The 17,956-nt window shown below is 42.4% G+C and overlaps 1 protein-coding gene across 2 annotated transcripts in view; it reads left to right on the top strand.

The window, feature by feature from the left end:
- Positions 1-17,956, top strand: part of LOC126355988 (serine/threonine-protein kinase 32B) — a 635,590-nt gene that overhangs the window by 581,014 nt on the left and 36,620 nt on the right. Inside the window, exon 7 of one of the 2 annotated variants that reach the window (XM_050006606.1) lies at positions 4,718-4,935. In XM_050006606.1, the coding sequence (XP_049862563.1) occupies positions 4,718-4,935 (218 nt within the window). The remainder of the gene's footprint in view (positions 1-4,717; positions 4,936-17,956) is intronic. The other variant, XM_050006607.1, reaches the window with a different exon arrangement.

Genomic DNA, 17,956 nt, shown 5'->3' with positions numbered 1-17,956 from the left:
AAAAGCAGACTCGCTACGGCAAAAAAGTCTACTAATATCAAATACCGGCCTTAATTTGAGGAAGAAATTTCTGAGGATGTACGTCTGGAGTACAGCATTGTATGGTAGTGAAACATGGACTGTGGGAAAACTGGAACAGAAGAGAATCGAAGCATTTGAGATGTGGTGCTATAGACGAATGTTGAAAAATAGGTGGAATGATAAGGTAAGGAATGAGGAGGTTCTACGCAGAATCGGAGAGGAAAGGAATATGTGGAAAACACTGATAAGGAGAAGGGACAGGATGATAGGGAGCTATAGAGCGCAAAAACTGTAGAGGAATATAGAGATTGGAATACGTCTAGCAAATAATTGAGGACGTAGGTTGCAAGTGCTACTCTGAGATGAAGAGGTTAGCACAGGAAAGGAATTCGTGGCGGGCCGCATCAAACCAGTCAGTAGCCTGACGAGAAAAAAAAAAAAAAAGACGTACACTGTTTCACGTGGATGGTAACTTTATGGAACAAAGGCAATGCTGTCCTATAGAGAGGAGATGGTCGAGCATGGTCAACTACACTAACAGCATTATTTGGCGAGAAGTGGTACCACGCGATACACCCTGGCACATTGTCGTGCGTTGTCGTTTTGGTGGTCCAGATATTACGCTGTGGACATCTGTAGTGTTGCATGCACGTACTGACCTCCAAATCTTTAAACACGATGCGCTCACCGGTCGACGTTGTTGAGTCTAGCCACAGAAGCGGTTGTTCTGTTCTCGATAGTGCACCTTCTTTTTACTTTTATTGTTGTCAAAAGAAAATGTTAAATGTAGCGTAGCGCTATTTACTTACTAACATCGGTGGTTTGCGCTATTGCCGTTGGGTTTTAAAGCTGGCACTGTAAAAGTAAAGTACATTTAGAGGAGATGCTCTATTCTTCAACGTGATTTGCATGGTTAAACAGTAAATCGAAAATTATTAACGTCTTTTCATAATAAGACTTCAGTTGCTTAAGTTTATTCATTCTGGTTTTGCGATGTATAATAGCTGCAAAATATTAGTACGAGAATCTATCTGTCGCTTGCGCCTTTATCCCATGGTCGCGCTAGGTCATCGTGGTTAGGTACAGAATTGGCATTGTTAATGTTAAGAGGTGGCTGGATGCCCTTATGCCCTTCCTTTCACCACCTTGTACCCCCCCCCCCCCCCCCCCCCCCCCAGGACAGAACAGAATGAGTGTACCCCAGTTGTCTGCATCTAGTGTAATCTGTGGAATAGTGCAGACGTGTTAAGATGTCTGCGAGTCGTGTAACTGAGGCGGGATGTCGGGATCAGCCCGGTATTCAACCAGGGGATGTGGAAAACCGCCTAAAAACCACATCCAGGATGGCTGACACACCGGCTCTCATCGTTAAGCCGCTGGGCAGATTCGATCCGGGGACGGCGCGCCTACCCGAGTCGAGGAAGCACCGCATTAGCGCTCTCCGCTAACAAGGCGGGTCAAAATATTAGTACGAGAATGTGGTTAAAATAATGTCGAATGCATATTTGCGTGAGGTTGACGCACAAAACACTATTCATATTGCTTCCCATTTATCGCGCAGGATAACGTGTTCTCCAACAAAACTTTGGAAGACTTCGGGCAGATGTGTCCATCTGTCACCCCTTGTTGCCTCTTCTTCAACATTACGTGAATTAGAGGGCTCTGCTTGTCACTACTTGGCGTTCGGGCTTTAGGCGGTTGCAGTGGACGGAGCCAAGGACGGGCCACCGATGCACACGAATTGTTAAAAGCTGTGTTTTCGTATGGTCATAACTACGAATTATTAAAATTGTGGCACAAATTTTCGCTTGTGATCGATTGCTGGGGCCGATCTTTTATAAGTTTACCTTTTTTTTATCAAAACATGAGGTCAGGTTATTGATATTTCTTATCCGCCTTCTTAGATCAGTGATCAACGCGTCTGAACGCCATGCAGCAGGCCGGAGTTTGATTTCAGACCAGATCGAAGAATTTCTTAGTTCGGGGATTTGATATTTTGTTGTCATCATCATTGACAAGCAAGTCGCCCAATGTGACGTTAACTGAAAAGACTTCCCAGATAGACTCCTGTCAATCAATGCCACACAATCACTTCATTTCAGTGATGATTCCTAGTTAGGATTGCTCAGAATTCTTTTACGAGTGCGTATCGAAAACTACTGCCCCGACTACAATCATTTCGTTTCACTGATATTTCCTTGTTAGGACCGCTCAGAATTCTATTATGAAAGCATACTCAGAAGCAATACCTCATAACTTCTACGAAAACTCTTAAAGCCTTTTACATAAAACGAATGTTGTTAACATTTTACATCTTTAATCTTCTTCTGCATACTTACGTCTTATCTTAGTCACAGTGATGATGAACACATTTCTCCCAAAGTGAGACCGGTTTGTTGATACCCTCACTGTCGAATGTCTGACTTTGCTGATGTAACGACAACCTCACCTGTTCTTACACCGCTTCATCCTGTCAAAATGTAGTTCTCAGAGAGGTTTGGCCAAGTAGGGACTGTATGGAGGATGACAGTGAACAGAAAGCGTCGCACTGTTGCAGATGTCGCAGCGCTTTTGTGTGGTCTGGAATTGTCATACTGAAGGAGAGAGTGCTCCATGAGTGTAAGAAAGTCTTGTAATTTACACGCTGTTTCTCACATTCCGACATAATTACGTTACACAGCGGCTCGTTACACGCAACAATTTGGAACCCTGTAGCGGCAAAGTTCTGCAAAGCTGTAGGCATGAAGGATGAAGATGTACTGTGTTAATAACGTTTCTAGATTTTAAGATTTTGAACATGGCTGAAACAGCAACTGTTGAAATTCGTCACGGTAAATGATAACAGCCAAACAGTTGCAGGATAAAGATTTATTAAAATTCTAGCCCACGGTTTCGTTGTATCTAAATATACCTTCATCAGAAGTAAAAATACACTAAAAGGACATCCTTCAGGGGAGATACATAAAACAATTGTGCCAAAGGCGTCGTCACTAGTTCGCAGCAACTCTCAGTCCATAATGATGTTGTATAAATGGTGATTATGTTTTAACTACTGACGACGCCTTTGGCACAATTGTTTTATGTATCTACACTGCAGGATGTGATTTTAGTGTATTTTTTTTTATTTCTGATGAAGGTATATTTAGATATACCGAAACCGTGTTCAAGAATTTTAATAAATCTTTATCCTGCAACTGTTTGGCATTTACCGTGATTACTAACGTTTGTTTAATTTGAAAAGTTTTACGATTTCAGAACGACCTTGTACCGTTTGCACTGAGCTACCAGTTGATTCTTAATGAAGTCTAAGTATTTTGTATCTACAAAGGAAACTCCATCGCACCCTTCTCATATTCAGTCGTAATATGACCCAGTGGGCAGCCCTTCAAAAATTGAACGCAGAGCAAGCACGAAAACAGGAAGAAGGTGCATTGAACTGTGGAAAAAGAAGCAAAATAGGATCAGTGAACGCCCAAGTTCAACAAGTGCAATATCGAGCGAAGATGAGCAGCTGCAGCTTCGTCGTTAAGTGGTCACGGCATTGCATGGGAAAGCGGACGAGCCCTGTACAAAACTCTTTCGTGCCATTTAATTTTTTACACAACGTTAGGAACTGTGCGTTCTGTCACTGAAATTTTTATTCTCTTTCTGTAGTCTTGGCAATTTGCATATTATACATTTGTTATAGGGTATAAGTCATGTGGTAAGAATACGTTACCGCCGCAAGTAAACCTAATGAATACTGAGAGCCAGGTAGATACACCATAGACGCCTCACAGAAATGAAAACAACAAATAAGCGGGTGTGACCTGCGTTACAACAAAGGAATCAAGGGGCAAAACTTCAAGAAACGAACGCAACATCATAAACTTGAGAAACATACTTTTTTACAGAGCATAGAGGAATTGTCTGATTGTGAAACTGTTGCGTTCGTTTGTTGCAGGTCACATGACAAACTATTATGCTTTCATAATTTCCTTGGGAATGATAACATTCACGTTCATACGGACACCTAAATCGGGCAAGGAGGCATGTCTCACTGAGTTACCAGGCGTACAAGTTAGGTGCGTCGCTGAGAGATTCCTATCATATGACACACTTACTCTCACTAAAACTGTGTGCGACGGACTAGACGTGTTTTCAGCTGGAGGAGTCGGTTGACTTCTCGCCTTGTCATGAAAAGTCTGCGGTTTCCATTCGAAAGTCACTTGGTTGCTAATAGCGTAGTTGTGCAAATCAACAGTCATTGTAGGTATCTTCGTTACACCATGCCACAGACACCAATTTGAATACAGCGAACAACGCGCGAGGGGGGAAGGGGGGAGGGGAGGAGGGGGAGGGGGGAGGCACAAGGGAAGTTTAAGTTTGAACACGGCACGGCTGCTTGGTCTTTCAAACCCGTGACAGCTTAACCACGACTCCGTCATTCTTTTATCCTGCTCTATATTGCACTTCTTGTCCTTGGATCATTCACTGTTTATATTCGGCTTTTTTTTAAACAAATCAGTACACCTTCTTCCTGTTTTCAAGCTTGATCTTTATTCAGCGTTTGACGGGCTGTCTCCCACTAAATCCGGGCGGGGGTGCTATGGTGAGTTTCTGTTGTTAGGGCAACACAAAATTCTTCTAATGTTTAAAGGTGATTTTCTGAGACATTTGGCCACGTTTAAGCGGAGGTGTCGCGTGCTGCCGACAGCGCCCGAGATCTTCGAGTGCGCGGCGGACGCGTGCCTGGGCTACGGCCCGCCGGTGGACTGGTGGTCGCTGGGCGTGGTGGCGTTCGAGGCGCTGTGCGGCGCGCGGCCCTTCGACATCCACTCTGGCACCTCCGTGGCAGAGGTGCGCGCGCTGCTCCAGCGCGGCGCCGCGCTGCCCGCCGCCTGGTCGCCCGGCACCCGCGAGCTGGTCGCCGCGGTCAGTGCCACTGCTACTCTCTGCCTGCCTGTCTGCCTCAACGACAGTGTCACCATTTGCCGTTGCACCATTTTCGACATACATTAAAAAACCCTGCTTTCTGTGCAGCTATACGTAACACAACTCAGTTCTAACTTCTAAAGCCGTGGTTCCCAGCCTCGGGTTCATCACCCCATGAGGGGTAAAATGATATTTTCTGAGGGTTAAAAACCAAACATTTGGATTCGGCTGCAGTCACGAATCTAAATTAAGTTCATAAGGTCATTACTGTTATCTAACATGTGTAAGACCTTAACATTGATTATATAAGTTATCAATAACTACATTTTCTCAGTAGTCGTATTAATCCAGTGAAGGTTACGAGTTCCTCACATAGTCCACCCACTACGAACACACGGTGCGCTTTGTCCCGTATGTGCAGCGCGGGGTAACCGCGGGGTCTGTGGCGCCCTGCCACGATTCGTGTGGCTTCTCCCGTTGGAGGTTCGAGTCCTGTCTCGGGCATAGGTGTGTGTGTGTGTGTGTGTGTGTGTGTGTGTGTGTGTGTGTGTGTTTTGTCCTTAGCGTAAGTTGGTTTAAGTTTGATTAAGCAGTGTGTCAGTCTATGGACCGACGACGTCAGCAGGTTGGTTCCATAGCAACGTACCTCAAATTTACCGTATACTGACGATGAAAGTGAGACGTAAATGTAAAAAATGCTAAAATCTAAAGAAAATGTCTTCTCCAATTTTCAGTCATCCAGCACGACACAACAGTGACTACATAAGACCGTACACAGTATTATTGTTTTTTTTATTAGAGTGGTTAGACAGAAAACAGTAACAGCCTGAAGTAGTCCAATTTCTGCCAAGGAGTCCGGCAGTCAAGTAGTGCACAAACAGTAACCATAGTGCACGTATCTGAGTTTGTCTGAGTTTAAATGGGGTTGCAGTGTACATGTCAAGGAAGTGCCGACAGGTATAATGCAGGAGAACTGTGTTGTTTGTGGCAAGTGTCTACTGTCATTTTGGATAGTTAGCCTTGTTATCTCAGACGAAAGTGAGAAGTACTTGCGATGCACCACGAATTCCTTCACCATTAATTCTAACCACCCCCCCCCCCCCCCACACACACACACAAACCAAAAATTATTCATGTGTTTCAAGAAAAGTCTTTCATTACGTAGCTGTTTAAGTTGGTGATAATGTGACTGATTGGGGGGGTGGGGGAGACAGCGGAGCGGAGGGGGAGGGGGCGGCAGGGGTACTAGCTAATGTCTGATTGAACTCAGCGGTAATGGTCTATGAAAGGTTCGGAACCACTGTTTTAAGGTATAGTGTACCAAGTAATGTAAGCAGATGACGCTCCAGACACACATTTTCAGGTAATAGCAAGAATAAGTGAGGTGCTCGGATCTGCATAATAGTAAGTCACATTAAGTAAATTTTACAGGAGAGACACATGGAGCTTTAAAAAACTCATAAATAAAGTGATGGGCATTAGAGTTATGTTTATTCCATTAAAATGTGCTATATACGTTAAGACTATCTTGGCACTTGAAATGGAACATTTTTAGACACTGCACGTGGACAGAAACACTACCATGTACAATAAATGCATGTGATTCTGCCGTTTGTCACTGTATATCACTGAAGGTTCAGTGACAACATTTGGTTTCACTGATCACAATTAACTTTGTTCTCAGCATAAACTAAGATACTTCCAACAATTAATCCAGGTTCATCGACCTTTTATGTGGCTTCGTACTCATTCAGTGATAAATAATATCCGTGAAGCATTGCAAGCTTAGAGGGAAGCATGACTATGACATCAGTCAGTTTCTTATGCTGCATTTGAGTAGGCCTGCAATATTTTGGTGTTAAGGTCTTACTTCACAATATCTATGTAGGACGGCCACGCATCTTGACATCAATTTCCCTTTCTTTCTGACAAGAGAGTATCAGGAAACTTTCATAGCGATTTCACGCAAAAGTATAGGGAGTGCAGCTTCCGAAAAGTTAATACGATGCCCATGAGTTCAAAATGCTTCAAATGGCTCTGAGCACTATGGGACTTAACAGCTGAGGTCATCAGCCCCTAGACCGTAGAACTAATTAAACCTAAGTAACCTAAGGACACCACACATATCCATGCCCAAGGCAGGATTCGAACGTGCGACCGTAGCGGTCGCGTGGGTCCAGACTGTAGCGCCGAGAACCGCTCTGCTACTTCGGCCGGCGCCCATCAGTTGCTGTATTTCTTTTCGTTATGTTAGGAGTTAATTCCTCTTCGTTAAAGAACAAAAAACACAAAAGTTACTAATAGAATGAACCTCAGAAACTACACTGAACAGAACAACAATGTAACAGCTATATAACGGTAATCCGTAGCAACCCCTACAGCAGGCAGCTAGTGACGTCAATCACAGTTCTAACTATCGTTTAAGGTTAATGGGTACCATATAAATAACAAAGTAACATAAGAATTTTCTGAATACGGTACCATGACGTTATGTAAAAACAAAAATTACTGCACAAACAAATGGCTCTGAGCACTATGGGACTTAACTTCTGAGGACATCAGTCCCTTAGAATTTAGAACTACCTAAACCGAACTAACCGAAGGACATCACACACATCCAGGCCCACGGCAGGATTCGACCCTATTACCGTATCGTTCTCGCGGTTCCAGACTGTAACTGAACAAACAAACATTTCGACCAAGGTTACAGTGTTTTTTTTTTCTGTATCTAATGGTGTGTTTTCGGTGTGCTGAGTCACTTATATTGTATTATTACTGCTTTCTGAGCATGACAGTATGTTTCTATTTTAAAATATAATTGTTCTGATAGGCGTCTGGCGGTGGGATGAGTGGAAACTTTATTGTTACTACGGTTGAGGGATAGGGGATGTGATCTTTTGTCCTGCTTTTTGCATTGTGCACGATGATTGGTGATCATCGGCGAATGAGCTGTGCCTCCTGTTTCCCTCCTGTTGGCCGCAAGCTGCGCGGTGGCAGTTATTTGCCAGCACCGCTAGCGTCTTGTGTTGTTTGTGCAGCCTGTTGGACTCTGAGGGATGGGAGGCAAGATGGTGCAAGCCTCAGACCATCCTCTCTGTTTATATTATTAAGGTGTTTCATTATTTCCGTAGCTTCTATGGTCTTGCGATTTATCAAGTCCTGCGGTTTAGTAAGTGCGCGGATTTCCTAAAGTTTTACTTCCTTGCTGCAGTCTTCTTGGTGTTCGTCCACTGCAGATTTGCTGTGTTGTCCTAGACGAATGCAACGCTAGTATTCCCGTATGCGCATTGTTGTTGGCCCGCCGCTCTCACCAACTTATACTTCTCCTCAGAGTCAACCAGGTCGCACCAAATCGCTGTCACGCGGCCTCCGGGAAGCAGGAAGAAAACAGGAGCTCATGCCTTACTCGTCAGTATCCAGCAGTCATGATCCCTAGGGCACGAAGCAATAGGTAACAACAGATCCTCCTCCCTTCAACGTATCAAACTATTGTAATTAAGTTCCCGTTCCTTCCTCTTCAAAAGATGTCATAACAGCGACCTTTTAAAATTGTGAGGTACTGTCAAGCTTAGTGAGCAGTAATAACAAAATATAAATGATTCTGCATACCAAAAGCGCACTAGTATACACAGATGACGGCCACTGTAACCGTGGCTTTAACGTTGGTTACTGACATCGTACTTTGTATTGTATTGAACTGGGGACCTAGACACGATGGAGAGGCTTCGACCCCGCTGTAGACCTCAGTGGTAGGCAACCCGACAACAGGCTACAGCAGTCCGCTCACCCCATCGCCACCCCACATCGAACCCAGGGTTATTGTGCGGTTCGGCCCCAGCTCGAAGGCTCAAGGCTCAAATGTTCATCCCTTACACCCTTTATTGTCTCATGTGATGCAGTTGGACCCCAGTTATTTTACATTGTCATTTCAGGTGGTTTTCGCGCCATCTAAGAAAAAAAATAATGGTTTGCTTTAAAAACTAGCGAGAGAAAAAATATGGTTCAAATGGCTCTGAGCAGTATGGGACTTAACTTGTAAGGTCATCAGTCCCCTAGAACGTAGAACTACTTAAACCGAACTAATCTAAGGACATCACACACATACATGTCCGAGGCAGGATTCGAACCTGTGACCGTAACGGTCGCACGGTTCCAAAATGAAGGGCCTAGAACCTCTCGGCCACTCCGGCCGGCCAGAGAGAAGATATGTTTATATACACAGAACGTATTTTCAGTAATTGTGTAAAAAATTTCCACAGTAACAAATCTTGATGTACTAAACTAAAGAACTATATTGATCGAAATTGTACTGCGGTATCGAAATGGTACCTTTTGGTTATCAAATATAGTATCTACAAGCACATGAAAACTAGTCAGTTTATAAGAGCGTACATAACTAACCAACTTCACTTACCTCTCAACAAGAAAAAATTTATATCTCTGCTGCACAAAATAATGTATTCGGAAAATGACAGGGGAGGTGCAGAAACCTACCGCACTGCAACATTACACTTCGGAACTGAAAAACGGCGTCAAATCTTATGTTGAGCGGCACTGTACCTATATCTTACTTGTACCACACTACCGTACACCTGGTGCTGATGCAGTATGACATGAATTTCGCTGATAATTACACATCTACAACCCTATTAACGCACGAGTGTTCACCCTCGAAACGATGGGCTTAAATACCGTTTCCACAGTGCTTTGTTTGTCATACAAATAACTCAGGTTGCTTTCTCTGCAAGGCGACATTTCGCAGTGACTTATCATAATAAAGCACAAAAATGAGGTATTGTGTTTTTGTGCAATACACAATAATGACTGTTGTTCTTCAAATTCTACTCTACCTGTCGCTTGGCCCCCTTGGATCGTATATGAAAAGCATACAGATCTCAAAATTTTTGTACTCTCAACATTGCAGCCCAGTCAGCAATCGTGATAATCTAATATATAAGTAGCTATCAGCCTCGATTGAGGTAATGAAACTAACCTTTACCTAGGTTTTATCCCAAATAATTGAGCCTTCTTCAGAAGACATACCTGAATCTATAATTTATATACGAGGGCATGGTCTATAAATAAAACAGCCTTAATAGCCGTAGTCACATTTTAAAAATGCGGTACATAGGCCTAAGTACTAAGTCTACACCAAAACTTAAACTCTGGCGTGCGCCTCGTCTCCATGGACACAGTCCGGTGGCCCTCGGGAGCATCTTATTTTTCGATAAAATACACACACCAAAAAATGTTTTGCATTACTTCCGTTCCGAGAATTCCGGAACTTGTACAGAAAATTGGAATAGACACCAACATGAACATCATTTCCGCCATTTTTATTGCTCGTGCAAACCACACATTGCATGTTGTACCACCATACAGCGAGACCTTCAGAAATGGTGGTCCAGATTGCTGTACACATCGGTACCTCTAATACTCATTAGCACGTCCTCTGCCATTGATACATACCTGTATTCTTCGTGGCATACTATCCACAACTTCATCAAAGTTGCAAAGCTGGACCTCGCCGTGGACGTCGGAAGTGAAGTTGCGCATCACGCAACCTATTACACACAGTTTGAGTCGAAACAAGACTTCCTGTGGATGCACGAAAAGCATTATTAAACATGGTGACGTTGCTGTCAGGGTTCCTCCGAGCCATAATCCGTATGTAGCTATCATCCACTACAGTAGTAGTCCTTGGGCGGTCTGAGCGAGGCATGATTCAATTACGAACATCATGAGCCGTGTACTTCCTTCCTGGTAGCTTCACTAGAACTGATCGGCTGTCGGAACCCCGCCGTCTAATAGGTGCTGCTCATGCATGGTCGTTTACATCATTGGGAGGTTTTAGTGACATTTCTAAACAGTAAAAGGGATTGTGTCTGTGATACAGTATCGACAGTCAACATCTATCTTCAGGAGTTCTGGGAACTGGATTGATTTAAAACTGTTTTTGATGTGTGTATCTGGTAATAGTTAGTCGGAAGCAGTACCCTCGTGTCATCGAAAAGTGTAACAACGTTCTAGAAAAGCGATTCAGCTAGCATAGGCAGTCATCACGCATTACAAAGCCACTATAACAGAACCTTTCTTTCCAAACAGGCGAAAAGTTCTATTGCGTAACTAAGAAAAACTTCCCGACAATAATATTAAACACTTACTCATACGAGACCTCAGATTCACAGATGTCTTCACAGTCAAAAAGATATTAGTTGTAGCAACTTTCGTTTGGAAGGGACGGCCGTGTTATTTGCAGTAGTACAGGTCACATTTCAATCATCGGTAGAAATTATTAATCATGTCGGCGGGTAAGAAAAAGATACCGTTCACAAAGCGCTTTATTAAAATGAATGTTCGCTTAGTAATTTCAGAAAAGAACGGAAAAAAACACAAATGAGCCTTTTCCCGATATATTTCCACGGTATTTTTTACCTTTATTTTCAAACTGATTAATTAAAAATGCTCTTTGTGCACCAATTTATCGGCAATTTTACAACACCAGCAATAAAAGGCAAAAGGATGAACTCCGATATACTAGATTATTGCTCAACGTTTAGCTGTAATACAGCACTATCACTGATACAATGCATAAATATCTTTCAGATTGATTCTCTACAGCCGGCCGGAGTGGCCGAGTGGTTCTAGGTGCTACAGTCTGGAACCGCGCGGCCGCTACGGTCGCAGGTTCGAATCCTGACTCGGACATGGATGTGTGTGATGTCCTTAGGTTAATTAGGTTCCAAGTTCTAGTGGAATGATAGCCTCAGAAGTTAAGTCCCATAGTGCTCAGAGCCATTTGAACCATTTTTGATTCTCTACAAAAGTGTCTTTGCTCAACAAATTAGATGTCTATTAGAAATGAAGATAAACAATAAAAAGTCACATAATCGTTTTGAAGCTCCGAAACAGACAAACCTGTCATCCATCTGTACATCAGATATTTTCTGACAATCTTGAAATGACAAAAAGGTACAATGAAGTTAGCAGAGTGCTTTTGGTGAAGAAACAGAATTGAACAGATGCTCCCTTAAAATTTGGAAACATCTGTATAGCGACTGCGTGATTTAATTACACGTCATCTTATTTTCAAGATTGATTCAAAAACGCAAAACAACTTATTTTGCACTAAACACATTTCACAAATAATACATATTTCTTATGTGAGAATACAGATCTTTGATACTGTTTTAGTCTGTCTTTAGATTCATGTCTAACGACATGGGAATCACCTAAGAGTTCACAAATCACGAAGGACGGAACTGAAAATAAATCGTCAGAAAAGGTGCTCATAAATTAGACAAGTCAGTGAACTGACTTATAGGATGATGTGGCATAAACTTGTTAAAACACAACAATATAGATCAGATTAATTTGTCACATCAAAACTTGTCGTTCATTATTAATATTTCTCATTTGTGTGCAATATGTATTAATTAAACATCAAGATTAAACTTTGCTTTGATTGTCGTGCCAGCTTTCCTTTTCATGCCGTTGGCTACAAAATGAGTTCACAATTCGAAACCTATGAATTGTAATTACAGAATGTCTTTGAACACAGTCTGTATGTCGGTTTAGTTATCTGTAAAACCGATAGGTGCATCATCTGAGGTCAGCATAAGTTGTAATTCAATCATCTGTTAACACAATTATTCTTCATTCGTTTGGCTATGGCGCCCGTGGCTGCTTTATTTAAAATATTTTAAAATTAGTCTTAGCAGCAACTATAAATGTTCATTCCGCCATAATCATATCGTTTAATCGGTATAAAATATTATCTGTGTTTACTTCGTCGGCTGATTAACTTTTTACATCCAGAAGGATCGTCTCCATGCACATTTGCCAGATATTCTAGATATTATGACGAATCTTTTGTGTCCCTTTGGCTTGCGGCACTCCATATTTTTGACGTAAAACACGATAGAATAATGCACCACTTGTGTTAAATGTTTGTGTGGTGGTTACGTCTAGTCGAATAATCCAGGATATTAAGCTAAATGAAAATCTGATAATACAGTTGTAGGGGAAGGAATAGAAGAAACGGTTACTATGGAATATAGGAATGAGACAAGAGAAAAACTGAGTTGTACAATAAATTTCAGATGGAAATCGCGTATGTTCTGTTCAAAAATTGTAAGAGAATGACTTATGTTCGGAAAAGACCCGGAGACACGGTAAGATTTCAGCTAGATTAAATCATGGCCAGACGGAGATACTGAATCAGATATTGTTCAGATCACAATTTACTAAGGATGAAGAGAAGGCTGAAGTTTAAAAGAATCGTCTGGAAAAAGCAGTGTGAAAGTAAGTGGGATACTAAAGTATTGAGGAATGGTGAGATGCGTTTGAAGTTCACTAAGGATGTGTATGCTGCGATAACGAATATGACAGTGGGCAGTTCATTGAATACCAGTGGTCTTCTCTAAAAAGGTGAATCACAGATGATGGACTGCCATAGGTACAAGTACGGTAACGCTGATGGAAACTTGGGTAACAAAAGAAATGATTCAAATGATCGATGGAAGAATGAAGTACAAAAACATTCAGGGAAAGACGGAAACACACCGTTATGAATTACTTAGGAATGAAATGGATATAAGAAAAGGTGAAGAAATCGAAATAGTAACTATCAACGGGACGACAGACTCAGCATTATCAAAGTTTAAAAGAACTTTCGGTGAAATTAAAAGCGATGGTAGGGACATGAAGACTGCGAAGGGAATTCGACTGTAAACGCAGACGAAAAGGTGAATGGAAGACCTGTACGAGAGAGAGAGAGAGAGAGAGAGAGAGAGAGAGAGAGGGAGAGAGAGAGATATCTTGTCTTTTGACTTGACAGAAGAAGAAATTGTAGTCGATATGGAAATCGTATGGGATCTCTTATTACATGCAGAATTTAAAAGACCTCTGGAAGACATGAGAAAAAATAAGGCAGACGGAACTGACAACCAAACAACTGTTCAAATTTTTGTTTAGAATGTAAGGCACAGGCGACGTACCAACAGACTTTCGGAAAAATATCCTCACAATTACGAAGACAGCAAGGACAAATACATGCGAAAACTATCGCACAATCAGCTTAACATATCATGTATCCAAAAAGCTGATACGAATAATATATAGAATAATCGGAAAGAAAATTGAGGTTCTGTTAGATAACGACCATTTGGCTTTACAAAAGGCGAAGACATGAGGGAGACAGATCTGACTTTGCGCTTGATAATACAAGCAAAATTAAAGAAAAATCTAGATAAGCTAATAGGATTGTCGATCTAGAACGAGCGTTCGACAGTATGAAATGGTGCAAGACTTTTGAAATTCTCAGATAAGTAGGAGTACGCTACAGGGAAAGAGAGATGTATACAATGTATACAAGAACTAAGAGGAAGGAATAAGATTGGAAGAGAAAGAACGATGTGTCTGTATTAAAAAAGGTGTAAGACAGTGATTTAGTCTTTCGCCCCTACTGTTGATTCTAAACACCGAAGAAGCAATGACGAAAACAAAAGAAAGGTTGAAGAGTGGGACTTAAATTCAAAGCAAATGGATATCAATGATAACATTCCCTGATGACGTTGCCATCCTGAACAACAGCAAATGTGTTGAATGGAACGAACAATATAATAAGTGATGATTATGGAATGAGGGCAAATCGAAGAAAGACGAAGGTAATGAGAAGTAGAAGTTGGGGGTCATGAAGTAGTCGAAGCTACCTTGGGATCTAAATAACACATGATGGAAGAACCAAAGAGACCATAATAAGCAGGTTCTGGCACAGACAAAGAGGGCACTTCTGGCCAAAATAAGTCTGCTGGTATCAATTTGGCCTTAATTTCAGTGACGAATTTCCAAGGTTGTAGGGACGTTTGGAGCACAGTTGTAGGTTGTACAGAATGATGGACCATAGGAAAATCGGAACGGAAGAGAATCAAAGCCTTTTAGAAGTGGTGCTATAGAAGAAAGGTGAAAATTTGGTGGACTGGGAATATAAGGAATGAGGAGGTTCTCTGCGAAAACCGGCGAAGAAAGGAAAACGTCAACAGTTAGACGAGACAGGATGATAGAACAAGTATTAAGACTACGAGGAATAACCTCTATGGTAACAGGAGGAGATGTGGCGGGCAAACACTGTAGGGGAAGACTGAGATCGGAACACATTCAACAAATAATTGAGGACGTAGAGTGCAAATGCTGCTCTGAGAAGGTGAAGTTAGCGCAGAACAGGGAATCGTGACCGGCCGCATCATCACAAGTCTAATGATAAACGGTAAACGTCCTGAAATGTGCAGTGTGATGCGCGACGAAAGGAAATTACCCAGAGAAAACTTATGCCAGAGGCAGGAATACCTATAAAATCTACATTAAGGCTACAGCTTGGCGACACTTCCGGATGTAAGCAGTCATCACATGACAATGAACATGTAGAGGACTCTGTAAAACTTTAGGGACGAAATACTTCTGTTTCCAACACAGCGAAGTGGCATGGTATTATGTCCAACCTGATGTGCATGGAACCCACACAACGTAGCTGTCTTTGAGGTCCTATAATCAACTTTCAGTTCAGTTGTGTGACTATAGGAAACAGTATCTTCTCGGCTAGCTGTTTTGTTCTTGCATGTAATCACAAACAAATTTACATCTCAACAACTTTGCATCGTTTTAGTGTCTGAACGTAATCGTGATGTAATAATTGTAAACTACATGTACATATTATCGATGTAAAACACTAAGTTAGTATGTACAAAAATGAATCCATTGTATCACGCAAACAAAAATTATCTATTTGTGCAACGTTCATTTGTTGATATGCTCCTTTATGAAATTTACTGCCGTGGCTTATACGAAGCACTGGAGTGAGATACATAGACAGTTTAGAAATATCACTCTGTCCTTTGGCTTGACTTATTAAGGAGACCTTATCCTTTACAGTTAATAGTATTTCGTATGTTCTATTTAGCATAGAGCCTACATATACAATGCCGGGAAAAATTAGTACGCCCGGAAAAACGACGTCAATTTTGATCCTACGACGGCATATGCCACGTAGAGTATAATGTATGTGCTGGTACTCATTTCAGGGTCGTCCGCCAACAGAAATCGTAGTGGCGTAGCTACCAGAGGGCCATCTGTGTCTACCATTCAATAACGAACTCTCATAGCCAGAAGGCTCGTTGTGCTGCAGACATGCGAAGCAAGCAGTTATCATGCCATGGGTACGCACTCGTGCTCCCTACAGACAACTCGTCGAGTTGGAAAGGGATCAGATTGTGGCCTTCGGAGTGGCGGGATGGTCATATCGGAAAATGGCACACAAGTTCGACGTGCTGCATCAGCTGTGTAACGACGCCGGTGCCTGTGGTCACGTGAAATTTCTCACACCAGTAGACGAGGTTCTGGACGTCCACGCTGCACAGGATTGTCGTACTGATCGATCGAATGGCGCGCCGTTGTCTTCAGCGATGAAAGCAGATTCTGCCTGCACGCAAGTGACGGTCGCTTGCGCCTACGACCTAGAACTCGTGACCGCTGTCTCGCACAGTACAATCATACAAGATACACCGGCCTGAATCCAGGCCTTAAAGTCTGGGGCGCGATAAGCTACAACTCTCGTCCACCGTTAGTGTTTCTGGAGGGGACGCTAACCAGCGTTCGGGACGTGCAGAATGTTAAGACATGCCGTTCTTGTAACAGGAAGGTGATGTCTTCTTCCAACAGGAGACTGCTCGCACAGACACACTGCTCGTGAAACTCGACGTGCTCTGCAAGATGTGCAGCATCTTCTCTGGCCAGTACGATCTCCGAACTATCCTCCAACCGAGCACGTATGGGATGTGACGAAATGAGAAGTGATTAGTAGTATTCGTCAGCTAGGCTATCGACTGGATGCCAGAGTCAGCGCCTGCATTGCCGACCATGGAGCCTGCACAATGTACTGATATAGGTGTTCCGGCATAGATCGATTCCTGGTACCTCAGAACCGCTTATGTTAGTGACCTTTTCAAATGTGTGTGAATTCCTAAGGGACCAAACTGCTGAGGTCTTCGGACCTTAGACTTACACACTAATTAAACTAACTTACGCTAAGAAGAATACGCACTCCGATGTCCGGGGGAGGACTCGAACCTCCGACGGCAGAGGCCGCGAAATCCGTGCGTGGCGCCCCAAACCCCGCGACCACTCGGAGCGGCTACTGATTTGTAAATCTAACCGTTTCATGTACTGTCGCAAAAACAAATCTTGAGTGACTTAGAAACCTCTAAAAGGGTGTTCTAATTTTTTATCCACTGGTGTACGTAAACGAAGTTTCCTATTTCTTTTTCAATGGATTGTACTCCGTAAAACATTTCTCGCTATGGAGCAGAACCGCAAATATATCTAATTTCACGTTGTTTTCCGCTGGTAGCGCAAACTCTGTAGGTCTGGTAGGGAGTTCCATCTTTCCATTGTCTGAATGGAATAAAGTTTCATCTTGCTTCACGTGACGGTCTCCCTTTTCAACTAACTGATGGGCTGGACATGTATCTGTCTCAAGCTTGAGGGACTTCATTATCATCGTCGGTAAGCCAGTATTTCGCCACCAAATGGAAAAAAGACTTAATTTCTGGAAATGCTAAACGAATTGAAAATCTCACAGTTTATCAGATAAATGGACTTCCTTATTCATTATCTCGATCTCTTTAGAGTTCGGTAGCAAGAAAAGGTACTAATCCACACCATCACCTTCTTTCATATGAGCATCGTCTTGATTTACAAACATAGGCTTCAGTGCATCCTCTACGTTTCTTGTATTTTTCTCTTTGTGATTGCGCCAGAGGCATCATAATTTTTGGTATCATGCTGACATCTCGTTTGTCTTTCCATACGAACAGAAGAATGTCACCTAGAAAAAACTACGCCACCTTTCTTTATTATTCTTTATGCGTTGGCTTTGAGAATTCACCCTAATAGTGCCATAGAGTCTGGTTTTGTTTTTCAGTAGTAACTCTGCATTTGAGGTACTGCTACGCATAACAATTATTTT

Source organism: Schistocerca gregaria, chromosome 3, assembly GCF_023897955.1.
Source record: "Schistocerca gregaria isolate iqSchGreg1 chromosome 3, iqSchGreg1.2, whole genome shotgun sequence".
Lineage (NCBI taxonomy): Eukaryota > Metazoa > Arthropoda > Insecta > Orthoptera > Acrididae > Schistocerca > Schistocerca gregaria.
The sequence above is the reverse complement of the archived record's forward strand: the minus strand, read 5'-3'. Positions and strand labels throughout refer to the sequence as shown.